General features: G+C 45.3%; 2 protein-coding genes across 3 annotated transcripts in view; one reads left to right on the top strand and one right to left on the bottom strand.

Annotated features, from left to right (window-relative positions):
* Positions 1 to 16,175, bottom strand: part of LOC125332117 (BTG3 associated nuclear protein) — a 115,648-nt gene that overhangs the window by 98,859 nt on the left and 614 nt on the right. For both annotated transcript variants that reach the window (XM_048316751.1, XM_048316750.1), the window contains exons 2-4: positions 5,506 to 5,649; positions 4,564 to 4,658; positions 3,139 to 3,338 (exon numbers count right to left, since the gene is read on the bottom strand). In XM_048316751.1, the coding sequence (XP_048172708.1) occupies positions 3,139 to 3,338; positions 4,564 to 4,658; positions 5,506 to 5,575 (365 nt within the window). In that variant the 5' untranslated portion in view covers positions 5,576 to 5,649. The remainder of the gene's footprint in view (positions 1 to 3,138; positions 3,339 to 4,563; positions 4,659 to 5,505; positions 5,650 to 16,175) is intronic.
* Positions 9,036 to 16,175, top strand: part of CA5A (carbonic anhydrase 5A) — a 31,587-nt gene continuing 24,447 nt past the window's right edge. The window contains exon 1 of the mRNA XM_048316755.1: positions 9,036 to 9,046. The gene's annotated coding sequence lies outside the window, so the exon portion shown is untranslated. The remainder of the gene's footprint in view (positions 9,047 to 16,175) is intronic.

A 16,175-nucleotide genomic window follows, 5' to 3' on the forward strand; every position in this document is an offset into this window, starting at 1 on the left:
GATAAAAATGCAATTAGGCTGGCCAAGGGGTTTGTAACTCACAGAAAAAATAAATATATAGATATTGATAAATTTAAAAAATAGAATTCCGGCTATTTTAGGTTTTATGCACCAATACCTTGATTAGATTTCTTAGGTTGGTTTGTTTTCCTAAAGGTTTCATGCAGGAGCAGCAATATTTTTGCTACATCTAGAACAGTCCCCTACGATTCATTCCACACCACATTCCCTGCTTTACGACCTCGTTTAAAATCATCTCAACTCTCAATTTTGCATTATTTGACCCCAAACCCACTTGTAAACAAGGAAACAATCCCACAGCAGAAACACAGCTCTGGAATTTGGGGGATCTGGAGCCAGGAGGTTTTGCCAAATGGCACATTGCGAAGTGGGTGGACAAGTCTTGTTCTGCAAATTCAATTAAATTGTTCTGGTGATTCAATTGAATGGTAAAAGAAACATTTCAATGATCCACACCTACAAAAATACAGCAAATTCAAATGTCCCATCTGGTACAAAACTGCATCTGAGGAACCTCCACGTTAATAAGCCAATGTTCAACCCTCAACAAGTCTTGTTCAAGGACACCAGGATGGATTTTGGGCTCATTAATTGAGTGCAATTAATCTACAGTTCCATTTAACTGTCCCATTCTCATTACAGACGAAAATATAAACGTTTTTATCTCTACACTTGTTATCAGTTAGCCACTGGTACAGAACCAGATGTTTGTGGTCTGTATTTCACCTGTATCATAAAAATGGGTCAAGGAAAATCCTGAGCTCCATTCACCTCTGGATTTACTCCATTTACCTCTGAACACCTCCAGCCTGGCCTTGGACACTTCCAGGGATCCAGGGGAGCCACAGCTTCTCTGGGAAATCCATTCCAGAGTCTCCCAGGGAACACTTCCTTCCCAATATCCCATCCATCCCTGCCCTCTGGCACTGGGAAGCCATTCCCTGTGTCCTGTCCCTCCAGGCCTTGTCCAAAGCCCCTCTCCATCTCTCTTGTTGGCTCCTTCAGGCACTGGAAGGCTGCAATAAGATCACCCTGAAGCTTCTCCAGGCTGAACAATCCCAGCTCTCCCAGCCTGTCCTGCCAGCAGAGCTGCTCCATCCCTCTGCTCATCCTGGTGCCTCCTCTGGACTCTCCACAGCTCCAGGTCCTTCTGGGGCTGGGGCAGCTCTGCAGGTGGGGTCTCACCTGAGCAGGGCAGAGGGGCAGAATCATGGCCAGCCTCCCCCCCAGCAGCACCCCCAACTCACAGCATTCCCATAGGCCCAATTCTCAGGCTTAGCCAGGATCCCGAGGGATTTACTGGATTTACTCCCATTCTTTCCCAGGAGCTGCTCTCCTGGCAGTGCAGCACCACCTTCCCTGACAGCCTTCAATAACCACAACTTTTTGTTAAAGCAGCAAACCCAGCCTTGGTCTGATGGCAGAAATAGGGGAAGGAGGCTGGAGAGTCCCATTCCCGTGGAGAATCTGAAAATCCCTATCCCAAAGTCTTTTGGGAAGCTCTGCCTTCTGTGATGGATAGGGGAGAGGGAAGGACACAGAGCTGCTACGATGGAACAGCCTTTAACTGGAAACAATCAACAAGTGATAAAGGGTTTTATGGATGAGAGACAGGGAATTCAGGGAAACATTCTGTCCCTGTGCAACTGGAGCATCCCCAATGCCAAATTAAACACATCCAGCCCTATTTTCTCTCAAGTCCCACAGTGTGCTCCAGAACAAAAAGCCCTCAGTGCTCTCCTGGCATCACATCTTTGATAATGTGCAACTTCAGACCAACAGCAACAAATATTGGGGGCAGAGAATGCTGCTGTCTTCAAGACTTCTATCTAGATGATGGTCAGACTGGCTGAGAAGCTGTCAGCAAAAATTTGTAACCCAAACCAAAAGATGAAGCAGCATCAACACACAAGACAGATTTCTGATGGTTGCAGAGATTTCAAACCAAACCAAAGCAGCTCAGGTCTGACAAATCCCTTCAGAAACTCAAAATAGTACAATTTACAGAGGAAAGCATTCACTGAGCATGAATTAATAGGGTCCCAAAGGGGCCACGGGTTCCTGCAAAGGTTTCTGAAGCTTTTTGTGCACAAACCACAGTAAAAAGTTCAGCTCGTGTACAAGAACTTGAAAATCTCTGAAATAACGACCAAAAAAATCAGCCCAGATTTAAAGAAGATTCTTTAAGAAACAATTACTGATAAAAGAGTATCTAGCAAAAACCCTGGTGTAAAACTCTGGTTACCTGCTCTGTTATCCGAGTACTTATTCCATGAACTTTGTTTCTGTTATTACACAACTCAGCCATCATTAATCTTTTCAAGGCATGAAGCCTTCAAAAGCAGAGGTAAAAGCAGACACAGCACCTTCTTAAAAGAAAAATTAAAAATGCCTGCACACCTTTGTAATGGAGAATAAAAAGTAGTTATTTAGAGAAGTATGAAGTGTTTTCCAGCTCTAAAAATATGAAAGAAGAGGAAGAAGTGTTGGAGAAAAGAGTCTTTTGTTAAGCAGATTTCTCTGGCTGGGCTCACCTTGATGATAAGATGACAGACACATCAAGATTTAGGTACTTAAAACCACATTAGGGAAGTGAGACACAAAGGGACTGCAGGTCAAGCCTGCTCTTTCACCAAAGGGCATTAGATTATTCAACAGATTTTCCATCTCCAGCTTCTAACTCCAAAATAAGCAGAGATATTTTTCTAGCAGGACTCTCTAGCAAACAAGCTCGTAAAACATACTCCATTGTATTGCTGGTGAAGGAAAGTAAAATGAGAAGCAATTAGAATGATGATGAACTCATTAAGTCAAAACAGCTATGAATAAAAGCAAAGCAAGCCTCAAAAACCCGTCTGAAAGAGCAGCTGAGGCTTTTCCAGGGGATGGATGAACGAGTCTGGCTTAAGTTAAGATGAAATGTGGGAATAGCTGCAAAGTGTCCCTGGACCAGTGTCTGCTTCTGAGTAACATCATGAAACTGCTACAAAAGTTACCTTCCAGAGAAATCAATTCTACCTCCACCAACAGCCTCTTGCCAGCTGTGCAGAGAGAAGGAAATGGCCAAAGCCTGGCTTTGGGGGGGTTTTAAAGCAGTGGGGAGTGCTGTGCCCTTACCATCGCACTTTATTGCAGGTCTGGGTGGCGCCCAGCGGGGACCCGGCCACCATGGGCACCTGGATGGGGCTGTGCTGCTTGTTCATGACGAGGTCCAGCTTCTCCTCCAGGGATTTGCAGGTGGCCTCCAGTGCCAGCAGCTTGGCCTCGATGCTGTCCAGCCTCAGGCATATGGTCTGGTTGATGGAATACAGGAATGACTGGGAAGGGAGAAGAACTGGGATTAAACACGCGGAGTTTATCCCGTTCATCCTCGCTCCTAAAGAAGCTCCAGATAAACGTGACTGGGAACCCATCCTAAAGGAACTTGCAGCCTGTCTAGTGACAAAATCCAACCCTGATGACATCCAGGAGCGTTTCAGCAAGCTCAGATTCTTCCAGATCTTTCTTTGGGAGCCAAAAGCAGCCCAGCCAAAGCCATTTTCACCTAAGCACTTTGTCAGGATGATTTCATCCACCACAAAATCATTTCTAATGACTTGCCAAAGCCTTGCACTCCATATGTGAAAACAAAAGGATTATAAATCTCTGAATGCATCCTCCTGGATAAAGTTTAGTAAGTTTTTTTTCCTGCCCAAACAGATAAATTCAGATGATTGCAGTGGAAATTGTATCAACACAAAAAACCTCTGAGACAATTAATGCCACTCACTTCGGCTTCCTGCTGAACAGCAAATCAAGAAAAGCAAATAAATAAAATCTGTTTTGCTAAGCAATCTTTTTGAAAAGAAAACATATTCCACTTGGGTTCTCCTGGGAAAACAGGCCATGAAAGGGAGGAGTTCCACCCTGTGTGCTTTGCAAACAGCAGCTGTGCCATCTTGTGGCCCTGCAATCACTGAGCACCCCAAATCCCTCCTTCACAGAGCTCCAGCTCCTGGGATCATCTCAAAAAGACAGAATTACACAGGTGGCAGTAAAATATTCATCAGGTACTCACACTGCAGGGCACAAACCAACCCTAAATCACAGCAATGAGAACAGCAGGGCGAGTTCTGAGCTCCTGAGCCAGAATTAAATACGAATTATCTATCAGGAGAATGCTGATAGCTTCAAATAATAACTTCAAACATGCTGGAAGTGTCTACAAATTGTAACACAAATACCTCCTCAAGTTTACCATACTTTACAATAATTTACTTGGTCAATTTCATTTACTTTATCAAAAAATGTACCAATACTGATGGTTTGAGTCAGTGGAATGAATTCTGATGATATTTTATGTTGTATATTAAATGCTTTACTAATTCTACACTGGAAATCTAGATAATCATCCACATTTTAAGATTTATGCCTAAAAATGCACAAGCATTTACAAGAATAATTCCAGTATTAGGTATAAACAGTTCATTTTACATTCTTGTGATAACTTTCCCTAAACTTCATTGGAATTAGAAATAAAACCAGGAAAGGGCATTAAATAACCTTAATAGAGGGATCCTGGCAGTTGATTTCTATCCTCTGACGTTTCAGGGCAGGTTCCACATCATCATCTGCCACCTCATGGTTCTCCAACACAACTGCAAAGAAAAAGAGCATTGCCAGAGTTTAGAACCCAAGAGGAAAAACCTCTGATTAAAAACACTTCAAGTGGAGAAAACAAAAGCATGTAAAATGTATTTAATTAAGATATTTCACGTGTTCTTTTGCACTTCTTTGGGGTTTCTCTCAAATATCTGCCAGTGGGGATGGGACCAGCTTTGAGTTCCTCTACCAAGCTGAGCAAAGACTTATGAAGGACTGGCAGGTCCCAGCTTCTCCTCCAACTCTCTGGGAACATTTCTGAGGTAACTTTTTCATTTTGTATCAGAAAAGCAGTTTTTGGTCCGTGTCTCTCGTTTCCATCACTGTTCTTTGAGTCACTGACTTGCACTGGCCACAAAGGATCAACATCTCAATATATTTTCACTTAGGAGGTCAAGTTCTGAGCAAGGGATATCCCAATATTTGCTTTGAGAAGTGTTCTTCAACTTTACTGTCCAAAGAATTTTAATAATGGCTGAGATAAACTATTTTACACCTAAACCAATTCCTAACAGATGGGTGACAGTTTCCATTTGAGGGAAAGCCTAAACCACGTGTTTGGTCTAGAGAAAAACAAGAGTGCAGGAACATTTCATTCAGTTTTTTGGGGTTACCCTACCCCTGCACAAAAAACAAGCAGGCAATAAAGCTTTTAGAAGAAAAGTGAAATAAATAAAATAATCTGATCTAAAGGGTTTGGAGATACACAAGTGAAGCCATGGAAAACATGGGATATAGTCTTAAAAAGCCCCTTTTGGAATAAAAACCTGGTTTGTGTTCTAAAGAAAAGCTCAGCAGTGATTTCCAGCTCGCTAATGGGCACTGCTGTAAATCTCTTCCTACCTGGATTATCTGGAGTCAGGTCCTCGACAGCAATCTGAACCACATCTGCCAAATCCTGCTCTGACATCATTCAGAACCAGGCAGCAGAACCCCTCACGCACCACTGCAGCTCCCCAGGGCAGGGGCTGGCCAAGGCATGCAACCCTGGAAAACAGCAGCAAGGACAGAGTTGGTATTCATGAAATCTTTCATACAGCAACAGTGCCTTTCATTTTTCATTCTGCATCTACAGAAAGATTCAGTTCTGAGAGGAATGATCATCCTACAAAGGGATTATCCAGCGGCATCCACAGCTCCTTCACTGGCCACCTCATGGAGCCCTGCAGCACCTCCACGAGTAAATCCTCCTGCCCCAGGACTGAGACAGCAGCTCAAGCTTTCCTTGCTTTCCCTTGCACATTCCCAATGGATAATGAGAACATTCAGGTTCAGAGACGGAAGGGAGCAGACTCACAAGGCTCACGAAGCTCCAAACCACACCAGACTGGCAAGAACTGCAAATTCTGAATCTTAACAGGGCTCTAAAATCTTCCTAAACTCAGTAAGAAAGAGGAGTTTCCTCACATCTAATTACAACTAAAGCAAAACTTGACTTTTTTTCTTCAGGATGAACTTGCTTGGTTTTTCTACAGCTCAGCTCTGACAAAAGCATTTTCAGGATATGGTCCTGATTTTAAAGTCAAAATATCTCTCAGCCTTGCTCCCCTGGAATTCTCAGTCCAGGTTATTTATTAGTGTTTTAAGAGAAACCTTCAACCTGTAAAAATGAAAAAAAATCACTGCAATCTCTCCTAGCTGTGCTTTCTCCCCATTTACAAAGGGCTGGACAAGGAATACCAAGACATCAGTGGATTTTTTTCCTTTTTAACCTGGAGTAAAAAACGCTGGCAAGATAAACCAAGATTTCCTGATGGAAATGATAATTCATCCATTAACACTGCCATGGAATCAAATCCAGCTATGCATAATGATTTTCCTCTTCCACTTGAGCCCAAGAAATCCATTAAGCCAGACATGGAGAGGATAAACTTTTAGGAGAACAACACAACTTAGAGAAGAACTCTGAGCAAGCCCATCCAGGAGACCTCCCCACATCTCCAAACTGTTTACTCAAAATACCAGCACTGCCAGCACTGAGTCACTTGAAATTCTGCTCATGGTGAAAGGCTTTTGGGCCAGCACAGACTGTGGCAGCAGGCCCAAAAAACCTGGCAGTCCTTCCGTGCTTGTGGATGCCATTTTGGCAACCAAAATTTGCCATTTCTGAGAAGTCCTGGTGCCCAGCCAGGCTGAGCAGAACAAAGCAGCTGTGCTGCACTCGCTGTTCCATCGTGTCACACATTGCCTGGAACAGGCAGGGCCCTGCCCTCAGCTTGAGGGGAGACATCCGCCACTCCAAGCACTAAAAAAAGGCCAAATTAGAACAAAACCCAACTGTTAAACAGCTTCTCATTGACAGGATGCGCTGTAATTCGCTTGGTTCTTTACAGGACTCACTGACACTGCACGTGTTGCATTGAAACTACTCATAGCTACAAATTTCTCCAGATTTTTAAAGCAATCTGAAGGAATTGCAATGATTTTGTATAAATGCACTTCAATGCTTTGCATATTTAGCACAGAAAATCCGGAGTTTGAAGGGACCCACATGGATCATCCAACTCCTGGCCCTGCCCTGATCTGACGATCTCACCACATGCCTTCAAAATTCAATATTAAAACATCACTAAACTCAACCTTTTTTCAACACAAAATAATTTCACGTTTCCAACACCTGTTCTCCACCTCTCACAGGCCATAGGCTGAAAGTGTTCAACCTCACCTCAGGAATACCCAAATATTCTGTCCCAGAGCCTTGAAACAAAGGCACAACCACCAACCTACAACTGGTAGAGCAGCTACAACTCACAGAGAGAAATGTGTGTTCATGACATCACTATTTATTTCCATTCAAACTAATTTTATTCCAATTTCACCCAGTCAGACATAGCTTGGGAGAAATCAGCCACAATTCTGCCTTTCCAAAGCCAGGACAAAATTCCCTTCTGCTGCCATCCTGTATTAAAATATAAGGAGAAAACAAATAAATTCCTTATCAACGCTGGGTGTGGGGATTAGGAAAGCAACGTCCAAGGAAGCTGCAGCCACTGCAGTTATCACACCCTGAATAAAGTGCCCCTCTTCCAAATTCACCATTTCCATTTCTAATAGTAAATGTTACCGGTGGGCTGACCCTGCTTTCAGAACCAAGGGGAAAAGCCTGATAAAATGTAGCAGGATGAGAGTTAGAGGAGTTTATCAGCTTCCAAAAGCTTCAGTCAACAAATTCAGAATAACTCTCCATGATAGTTTCCACGTACTTTACTCGGTGAAGTATTTACCAGCATTTCCTCACGTAAAACACTCTTTTTCTTGAGATTTGCTCTATATTCCCTCCTTTTTTTCCCCCCCTAATTTCCACCTCCTGTCTGAAACTCTAGTCCCCATTAAATCTAAATTAAGTGTATGTACATTGGCATTGAGCCACCAGTGCTGAACTATTCCCAGGAACAAATATTAAGTTATAAAAAAGAAATATTAACAGAAAGCCGGGAAGCTGGGAATAAACCACAGCAGGACCAAGGAACGTGCCCACTTCTCCTCCCCCAAGCAGCCCATGGAAGTTGGATCAACACAGGAATATTTTACAGTCACTTTGCCACTATCTGGGGGAGGGGATGGCGAGACAGGTTCTGCCAGGCAATGGAAAATATCCCATTAAAGGAGGTCCTGGCCAGCCAGGCTCCTACCAATTCCAGCGCAGCGCTTTTGGTGGATCTCCTGGAGAATTCCAGGGGCTGGAAGTGCCTCCTTCAATTCCTACACTGAGGAACAGGTTGTGGTGTGTCTTGCAGGGATGTCCTCCCACCTCCAGTCCCAGTTCCCTGGGTGCCTCCAAAGGGGACAGGCTGGATCCATGAGGTTCCACAGGGTCCGTGGGTCACAACAACCCCTGGGGCTCCAGGCTTGGGACACGGGGGCTGGAAAGCTGGGAAAGCACTGGTGGTGCTGGGGACAGTGGCTGAACAGGAGTCCAGCTGTGCCCAGGTGGGCAAGAGGCCACTGGCACCTGGCTGGCACCAGCCCTGGTGTGGCCACAGCCCCAGGACAGGGATTGTGCCCTGTGCTGGGCACGGCTGAAGCCACACCTGGATTTCTGGTCAGGTTTGGGCTCCTCCAAGACAGACACTGAGGGGCTGGAGCGTGTCCAGGGAAGGAAAGGGAGCTGGGAAGGGTCTGGAGCACGAGGAGAGGCTGAGGGAGCTGGAAAGGGGCTCAGCCTGGAGCAAAGGAGGCTCAGGGGGGACCTTGTGGCTCTGCACAAGTCCCTGACAGGAGGGGGCAGCCGGGGGGGTTGGGCTCTGCTCCCAGGGAACAGGGCCAGGAGGAGAGGGAACGGCCTCAGGCTGGGCCAGGGGAGGCTCAGGGTGGACAGCAGCAGGAATTTCCCCATGGAAAGGGCGCTCAGGCCTTGAAGTGCCCAGGGAGGTTTGGAGTGCCCATCCCTGGAGGTGTCCCAGGAAGGGCTGGAGGTGGCACTCAGCGCTCTGGGCTGGGGACAAGGTGGGGATTGGACACAGCCTGGTGATCCTGGAACTCTTTTCCAAGGATCAATTCTGTGAAATCCCAGTTACCCCAAACATTTCTAACTCCTCAGAGCTTTTGGAGCCCATTCCCAGAGCAGCTCTTCCACTGTGCCCCTTTCCCCACCCCAGACCAGACCCCACTTTGGTCCCCTGATCCAATAATCCCACCAGACACCTGCTCCTGCCGGATAAATGAAACTGCAACTAAAAATTATCTCATTTTCCCTCAAAAAGGGGAGCAAAAAGCCTTGAGCATCCCTGTAAGCACTTGCCTGGAAGTGGCTCCAGTACTGGAACACTCAAAAAAACTCATCACAGACAACTAAAGATATAAATTTAAAGCTGATTAGATAAATTACATTAAATATCTCTGCCAATACTCTTATTCAGAATTGATACACTTTGCACAGAATTCAATCAGCCTTTGTTTAATTAAGTAAATTAATATTTGTAAGCAACTAAATTAAATTCACTTGAATTCCAGATTAGCTTTTCCACACACAAGTTTAATGTAATTTAATTAATCTATTTTAAAACATTAATTCTGAATAATTCTTCCGAGCAGTCCCTTGTAAACAAAGCTATTTACTGAAATATCTGATGGCTTTCCCGAGTCACGGGGCAGCATTCCAAAGTGGATAATCAAACCTATCCAACGCCTTGTTAACACAGGAAAACATGCACAAAACATAAATCTTCTCTCTCCTATTAATTAGTGAGGGTAAACATTATCTTTAAAAAAATCAAAACATATTCCAAAGCTCTGCTTGGAGTGTGGAATTGCACTGCTCTGGCTGGAGCAGCTGAGCTCTCTTGGACATTTCCCAGTGCTATGGATAAATTAAGTAACTTCCCTCCGATTCCAGCTTGCACCATGGCAAATATTCCCTGCTGATTGTGTGGGAAAAGCTGGAAAATGCCATTTCCCTCTGCCCAACCCAAGAGCCCCAAGTGTTCTTCCTCTTCTTCATTCCACTTTAAAGTGATTAAAGGCAATTTTCAAATATAGAATTTCTGTTACAAAAATCTTTATACAACCACGTTTGGAATCATGGAGTTGTTTGGGTGGGAAGGGACTTTGAGGATCATCCCATTCCATCCCAGGGACACCTTCCACTATCCCAGGCTGCTCCAAGCCCCAATGTCCAGCCCAGCCTTGGACACTTCCAGGATCCAGGGGCAGCCACAGCTTCCCTGGGAAATCCATCCCAGGGCCTGACCTCTCTCATTGCTTCCCAAAATCCCACCTCTCCCTGCCTCTGTCCATGTAAAACCATTCTCCTTGAATGAATTCAGCTGATGAACGCAGCCCAGCAGCCCCTTTTCCTGAACCAATGGGACAAAGGTCCTTATCTTGCAAAAACTCTGATTTAGTGACACTTCTCAAGGTTTTCCAAAGCAAGTGAACACAAAGCCCAGCCCAGTGATAGGAATGAATCCAGCACAGGCCAGGGCTGATCTCCATGAGGAGAGAGATGACCCCAGGCTATACAGGGATTATGGTATAAGCATCAGCCTCCCTCCCCGGGGAACATGCAGAGGACAAAACACTCATTAATTGGGTTTTTATTTAAATCCCTGAGGTCTCATCCCTGCAGGGAAACAGTCCAGAGGGGCACTGAGCTGTGTCTGGGCAAGGAATAATCCACGCTTAACTCCACTTGGGAAGCAAACTATGGAATCCCAGCAAAGCAGCACCCCAAGAACAGCACAGAACTGTCCCTGTGAAGGTCTTCAGGAAGAACCAGCTCCTGTTGGAGGCTCCAACCCCGGCGACCTGGCACAGCTGTGACCCCTCTGGAGTGTCCTGGGGAACAACCTCTGGGAGCAGCTCCAGGGACACAACTGGGAATGTCGGGATAATTGGGTACATGAATTTATTCCCAGGAGTTACAAAGCTCAGGACACAACAATTCTCTGTTCAGTCTTGCTCTGTGACTTGAAGCAATTTTCTAATCCTGAGCCTGGCTTCTCCTCTATGATAAAATCCCTTTGGTTGGCAGCTGCAACGGAGCCTTCCTGCACTGATTCCCAATTCCCAGACAAGCCACACCAGTGCAAATGTAACAGAATAAAAAGCAACGATTTGAGAGCACGCAGGGCTCACTGCACTGTAAATCCAAGAGCCTCCTTTGAGCCCCAGCTCTCTGCAGCCCATCACAACGTGAGTTAAAACTCCTTTGGGGAGGAAGAGATCAGATTTACACTTCCTTCTTACTACCCAAAACTACAAAGGAGAATATTTTTTCTTAGCATCTGTTTGGCTGTCACCCTTATTCTCAATCTGCTTTAAAAGGCAAGGAAAACCATGGGGTTCAATTAAATTTCATAGTAAAACCACACAAACATTTCAGTTTAACTGTTTAAAAATGAGTGCAATAATAGACAAGCAGCTTTGGTTCAGCTAAAGATCAGGGGAAAACGTCTATTCTCCCAAAAAAACGACAGAAATATTCCTTATCTGGGAAAACCAGAACAGCCACAGCATTCTGGAGATGGATATATCAAATAAATATCACTCACAGAGATAATGTGGTGATGGACTTCAGTGCAAGTGGTAAAATTCAGATAGCAACCAAAAAAAAAGGAAATGGTTGCTCCAGGAATAAAGGAGCAGGAAACTTTCTGGAGTACAAAACCTCCCAGGGAGGCAGAAATTCTCAAGTATTACCGCGAAAGCTCCCATTACTATTGTTGGTTTATTGTTTTGCTTTCAGAAATATTCACTTTTTAGGTTTTTTTTTTTTTTATTTCATTCCTGGTATAAGGCGCTGTTTTGCTTGGATGTCTTTTCCCAACTCTTCTAACCCTGGCACCAATCCTAACACAACACCCAACAAATAATCCAGGAATGCCTTCCCCGCTTCCCAGTGTCCTCCCAGGCGCTGAACGCGCTCTGGCACAGGGAATGGCAGTGGGTGGTCACACAGCCCAGGAATTCCAGCCCAAATTCCCTGTGGATCTTGTACAAACGCTGCTGCCGTGTGCCAACCCCCCTCCGGCCCAGCCTGGATGTAATTATTCCCGGGGGAGCTGGGAAGGATATGTTCACACGTGTCACAGCTCCGCTTTCAGGTGCTCGCACACACAGAGAAGCCTGAATTCAATTTGCAGACACTTAATCCCCTTGAACTCCAGCAGCCCACCCCCGGGGAGGGATCTAAGTGGTTGCAGATCCCAGGCCTTGAGGCAGAAACTGGATTCTGTATCCTGGTGGGATTATCCCAGACAGGGATCATTCACACCAGGCACAATTTGTACAGTTTGCTGAAAAGCAGCAAATGTGAGGCCAGACCTGCCCAGACAGCAAATTCTGTCCCGTTGTTTTCTTGTTTTCAGCCACTAGATGGAGGATTTTTATTGGGAACAGCTCCAAAAATCCTGCAAGTACTTCCAGGGGAGGGTGAGACTGGAGATCAGGGAAAGGTTCTTCCCCCAGAAGGTGCTGGGCACTGCCCGAGGCTGCCAGAGCTCCAGGAGCTTTGGACACCGTTCCCAGGGCCAGAGTGGGATTTTGGGAATGTCCTGTGCAGGACCAGGAGCTGGACTGGATGATGCCTCTGCATCCCTTCCTACTCAGGGTATTCCATTATTCCAGGAAATTCAAAGAACAAACTTCCAGGATTGGTTTCATCCACCTTCCACTGTCCCAGGCTGCTCCAAGCCCCAGTGTCCAGCCTGGCCCTGGGCACTGCCAGGGATCCAGGGGCAGCCACAGCTGCTCTGGGCACCCTGTGCCAGGGACTCACCAGCCTCACAGCCAGGAATTCCTTCCCAAAATCCCACTTATCCCTGCCCACCTTCAGCTTAGGGCCATTCCCTCTCGGCCTGTCAGCTTACCTTTAGCAACAAGAGAATAAAAATAACATTAATAATTTCTATTTTCTTCTCATTTCATATTTTTCCTAACATGTGCACTGCTAGGCCTCAATACACTGGCAAAAGTTTCAGATCCAACAATTCCAGAGGAGACAAGGACAGCCCCCAGTGCTGGCACTTTCCTACTACTAAAAAGCAGGAAAGCCAACACCAAAGACAAGTAACCTGCTCACTCCAAAGCCTTCTAAAGGATTTTCCTGCTGTAGCCATCAAGGAAAAGGAACCATTCCAGCTGCCAAACCAGACCTCAGCCCTGCTTTGTAACACAGAGATACCAGGATTTTCAAATTCTTGCCAAAAATATTAATGAAAATAAACTGAAGAGCATCACTTCAGCAGAGAAACATTAAGTGAGCAGTTCTTCCAATTCTGAATGATTTTCATAGGATTATTGAGGTTGGCAAAGAGCCATGGGATCATGGAGTTCACCCTGTGCCCAATCCCCACCTTGTCCCCAGCCCAGAGCGCTGAGTACCACCTCCAGCCCTTCCTGGGACACCTCCAGGGATGGGCACTCCAAACCTCCCTGGGCACTTCCAAGGCCTGAGCTCCCTTTCCATGGGGAAATTCCTGCTGCTGTCCACCCTGAGCCTCCCCTGGCCCAGCCTGAGGCCATTCCCTCTCCTCCTGTCCCTGTTCCCTGGGAGCAGAGCCCAAACCCCCAGATCTTGCCTCCCAAGTTTTGAATTTTCATTTATACCACCTGATCCTGGCTTGTCAGCTCCCCTCCCTGTAGTTAAAACAAAAACCCCAACTAAATTCAGCTTTAAACTCCCCAAACCATAAATTCAGAGGGCGTTAGAGAGGATCAGGTTGAGGAGCAGGGATGTAAAGGGTGACTCCCCAGCTGCCATCAATTCCCTCCATCCTTCTCCATGATAACACTCAGGTTTTCAAAGGTTTGAACTGAATATATTTTTCCCTTAAGTGCTCTCAGTCAGGGGTCACAAACAGGAAACAACATAAAATGATTCTGTTCAACAGACAACACCACAAATTATTTTATTTCAAGTCCCACGTACCAAAGGTGTGACGAAGTTAAACCTTTTGTGTATTTTTCAGTCTAACTGTTTGCAAAATTCACTATTTTACACCACCTTTAAAAACCTAAACCTGCAAGGAAACAAGTGGTTTATGTGACTGTGAAAACATTTTATTCCTTTTATTTTACTTGGGGAAAAAAAAGAAAAATGATGCTGATTAACCTTTCAGTGAGTATGGGTAAAAGAGAAAATAAGATTACTTGAATTATTAATGACTAAATATCAAATTTCAAACTAAAGGAAATCAACCTGTGACTAAAATTTTATTGGAAAAGTTCCATATACAAAGGTATTTTGTGGTTCTAATTCCAACCACTGGCCTTGCTCTGTCTCCTCCTACAAGTGGCTCGATCCTAGCAATTCCAATTCCAAGGTTCCTTCAAGGAAAGGGATGAGAACCCTGGAATTTGGACAAAATAAAGCCATGTGTTGTTCCTGCACCAACAAAGCTTAACAAGTTGAGGGGAAAGCTCGAGAGAAAAACCAGAGACAAAGTCAAGTCCTTGCAAACGGGAGCCTCTTCCTGGAATTCCCGCGGGTGTGAATCCCATGGGACAGCACAGCTCCACGGCAAGCCAAGGTAAATCCCGAATCGGCAGCTCTGGTGACACTGAGCTGCGCACTAAAAACTCATTTTTCCTCACCTGAACACCCAAAATTGCAGAAAGAGGACTCCAAAACCAGCACAAGCAGGAAAGGAGCCTTTTCCAAACTTATTTATTGGAGCAGGTGCTGCTGGAAGCCGTGCAGCTGTGAGCATTGCTAATTAGCACCACACCCTTAATGGTTTAATTCAATTACTCTGCGTGTTATTAATCATTAGTCCTTTAAAAGAACCTTAATTAACACCTGCTCTGGAACCACACAACTTTCACATGGCTGGGTGATTCAGACAGAAAACCCAGGAGCTGTAAAAGAGATGAAAAACCAAAAAAACAAAGTTGTAAAATGTTTTCGTCCTCTGGAGAAGATGCAAAGTTCCCTAAATCCAACCTCCATCTTTTTATGCTCTCAATAAATTAATTAATCTTTCTTCCTAACATCTCCTACTGAAAATGGAACTACAGCCGAGGTGTCATTCAGGGATGGAAAAAGGTTTTCAGGTTTGAGAATCAAAGTTTTGTTACTCGGGTGCACATCTATAAAATTCTTGTATTTAAAAAATATATAAATACTTCCTAACAGAGAAAACCCTCTGTTTCAAGAGTCACTGCTATGAAATTCAAATGCACTTTTTTGCTTGATATTTCAAGATCTTGGTTTAAGTATTCAAAGCTATACAAATTTCAGGTTTACTTCTTGAAATCTTGGTATGGACAGGGCACCACACCTCAGGTAACCTCACACAGAAGGCAAAAAAGTACCAAAAACCACTCCAAAATATCATTTTAAAGCTGCTTCCACCAAAGCAATCTCTCAGTTGCTAACAACCCTTGTTTACTTCAAAAAGTCTTCCCTGGAGAGCTCCAAAAATAAACTGATCCATAAACTATCCGTGCCATAGCAGGATAAAATGACTATATTTGGTTAAGTACACAACTTGCCACTTTAGATGGATTTAAAAATAAAACAAAAAAAAAAAAAAAAAAAGGGGGGGGGGGGGAAAGGAGGCAACACTTGAATTGCAAATAAGGGCACAGGGATACCGAGCGTGTTCAGAGAATCATGGAATCCTGGAATGTTTCGGGTGGGAAGGGACATTAAACTCATCTCGTTCCACCCTCTGCCATGGGCAGGGACACCTTCCACTATCCCAGCTTGCTCCAAGCCCCGTCCAGCCTGGCCTTGGACACTTCCAGGAATGGAGCAGATCCAGGGAAACCTGTGCCAGAGCCTCACCACCCGCACGGGGAAGAATTCCCCTCCCAATATCCCACCTAAACCCACTCTCCTATGCCAAACTGGTATGAAGAGGACAGAAAACACCACTCCTAATATGGGTGTGAAAAACCCTGTCTGGCACTAAATGACCGCACACCACAGCAGCTCCCAGGGCCGGGAGCCATCCCGGGGCCGTTCCCTGTCCGTGCCCGCTCCCGCGAGCAGCGGCAGCCCCGAGCCCGGGCGCTGCTGCACCAGGACAGGGGATGGAGGAGCGCTCCCATCCCAGCCCGAGCCCGCA

The sequence above is a fragment of the Corvus hawaiiensis genome, chromosome 12 (genome assembly GCF_020740725.1).
Source record: "Corvus hawaiiensis isolate bCorHaw1 chromosome 12, bCorHaw1.pri.cur, whole genome shotgun sequence".
Taxonomy (NCBI): domain Eukaryota; kingdom Metazoa; phylum Chordata; class Aves; order Passeriformes; family Corvidae; genus Corvus; species Corvus hawaiiensis.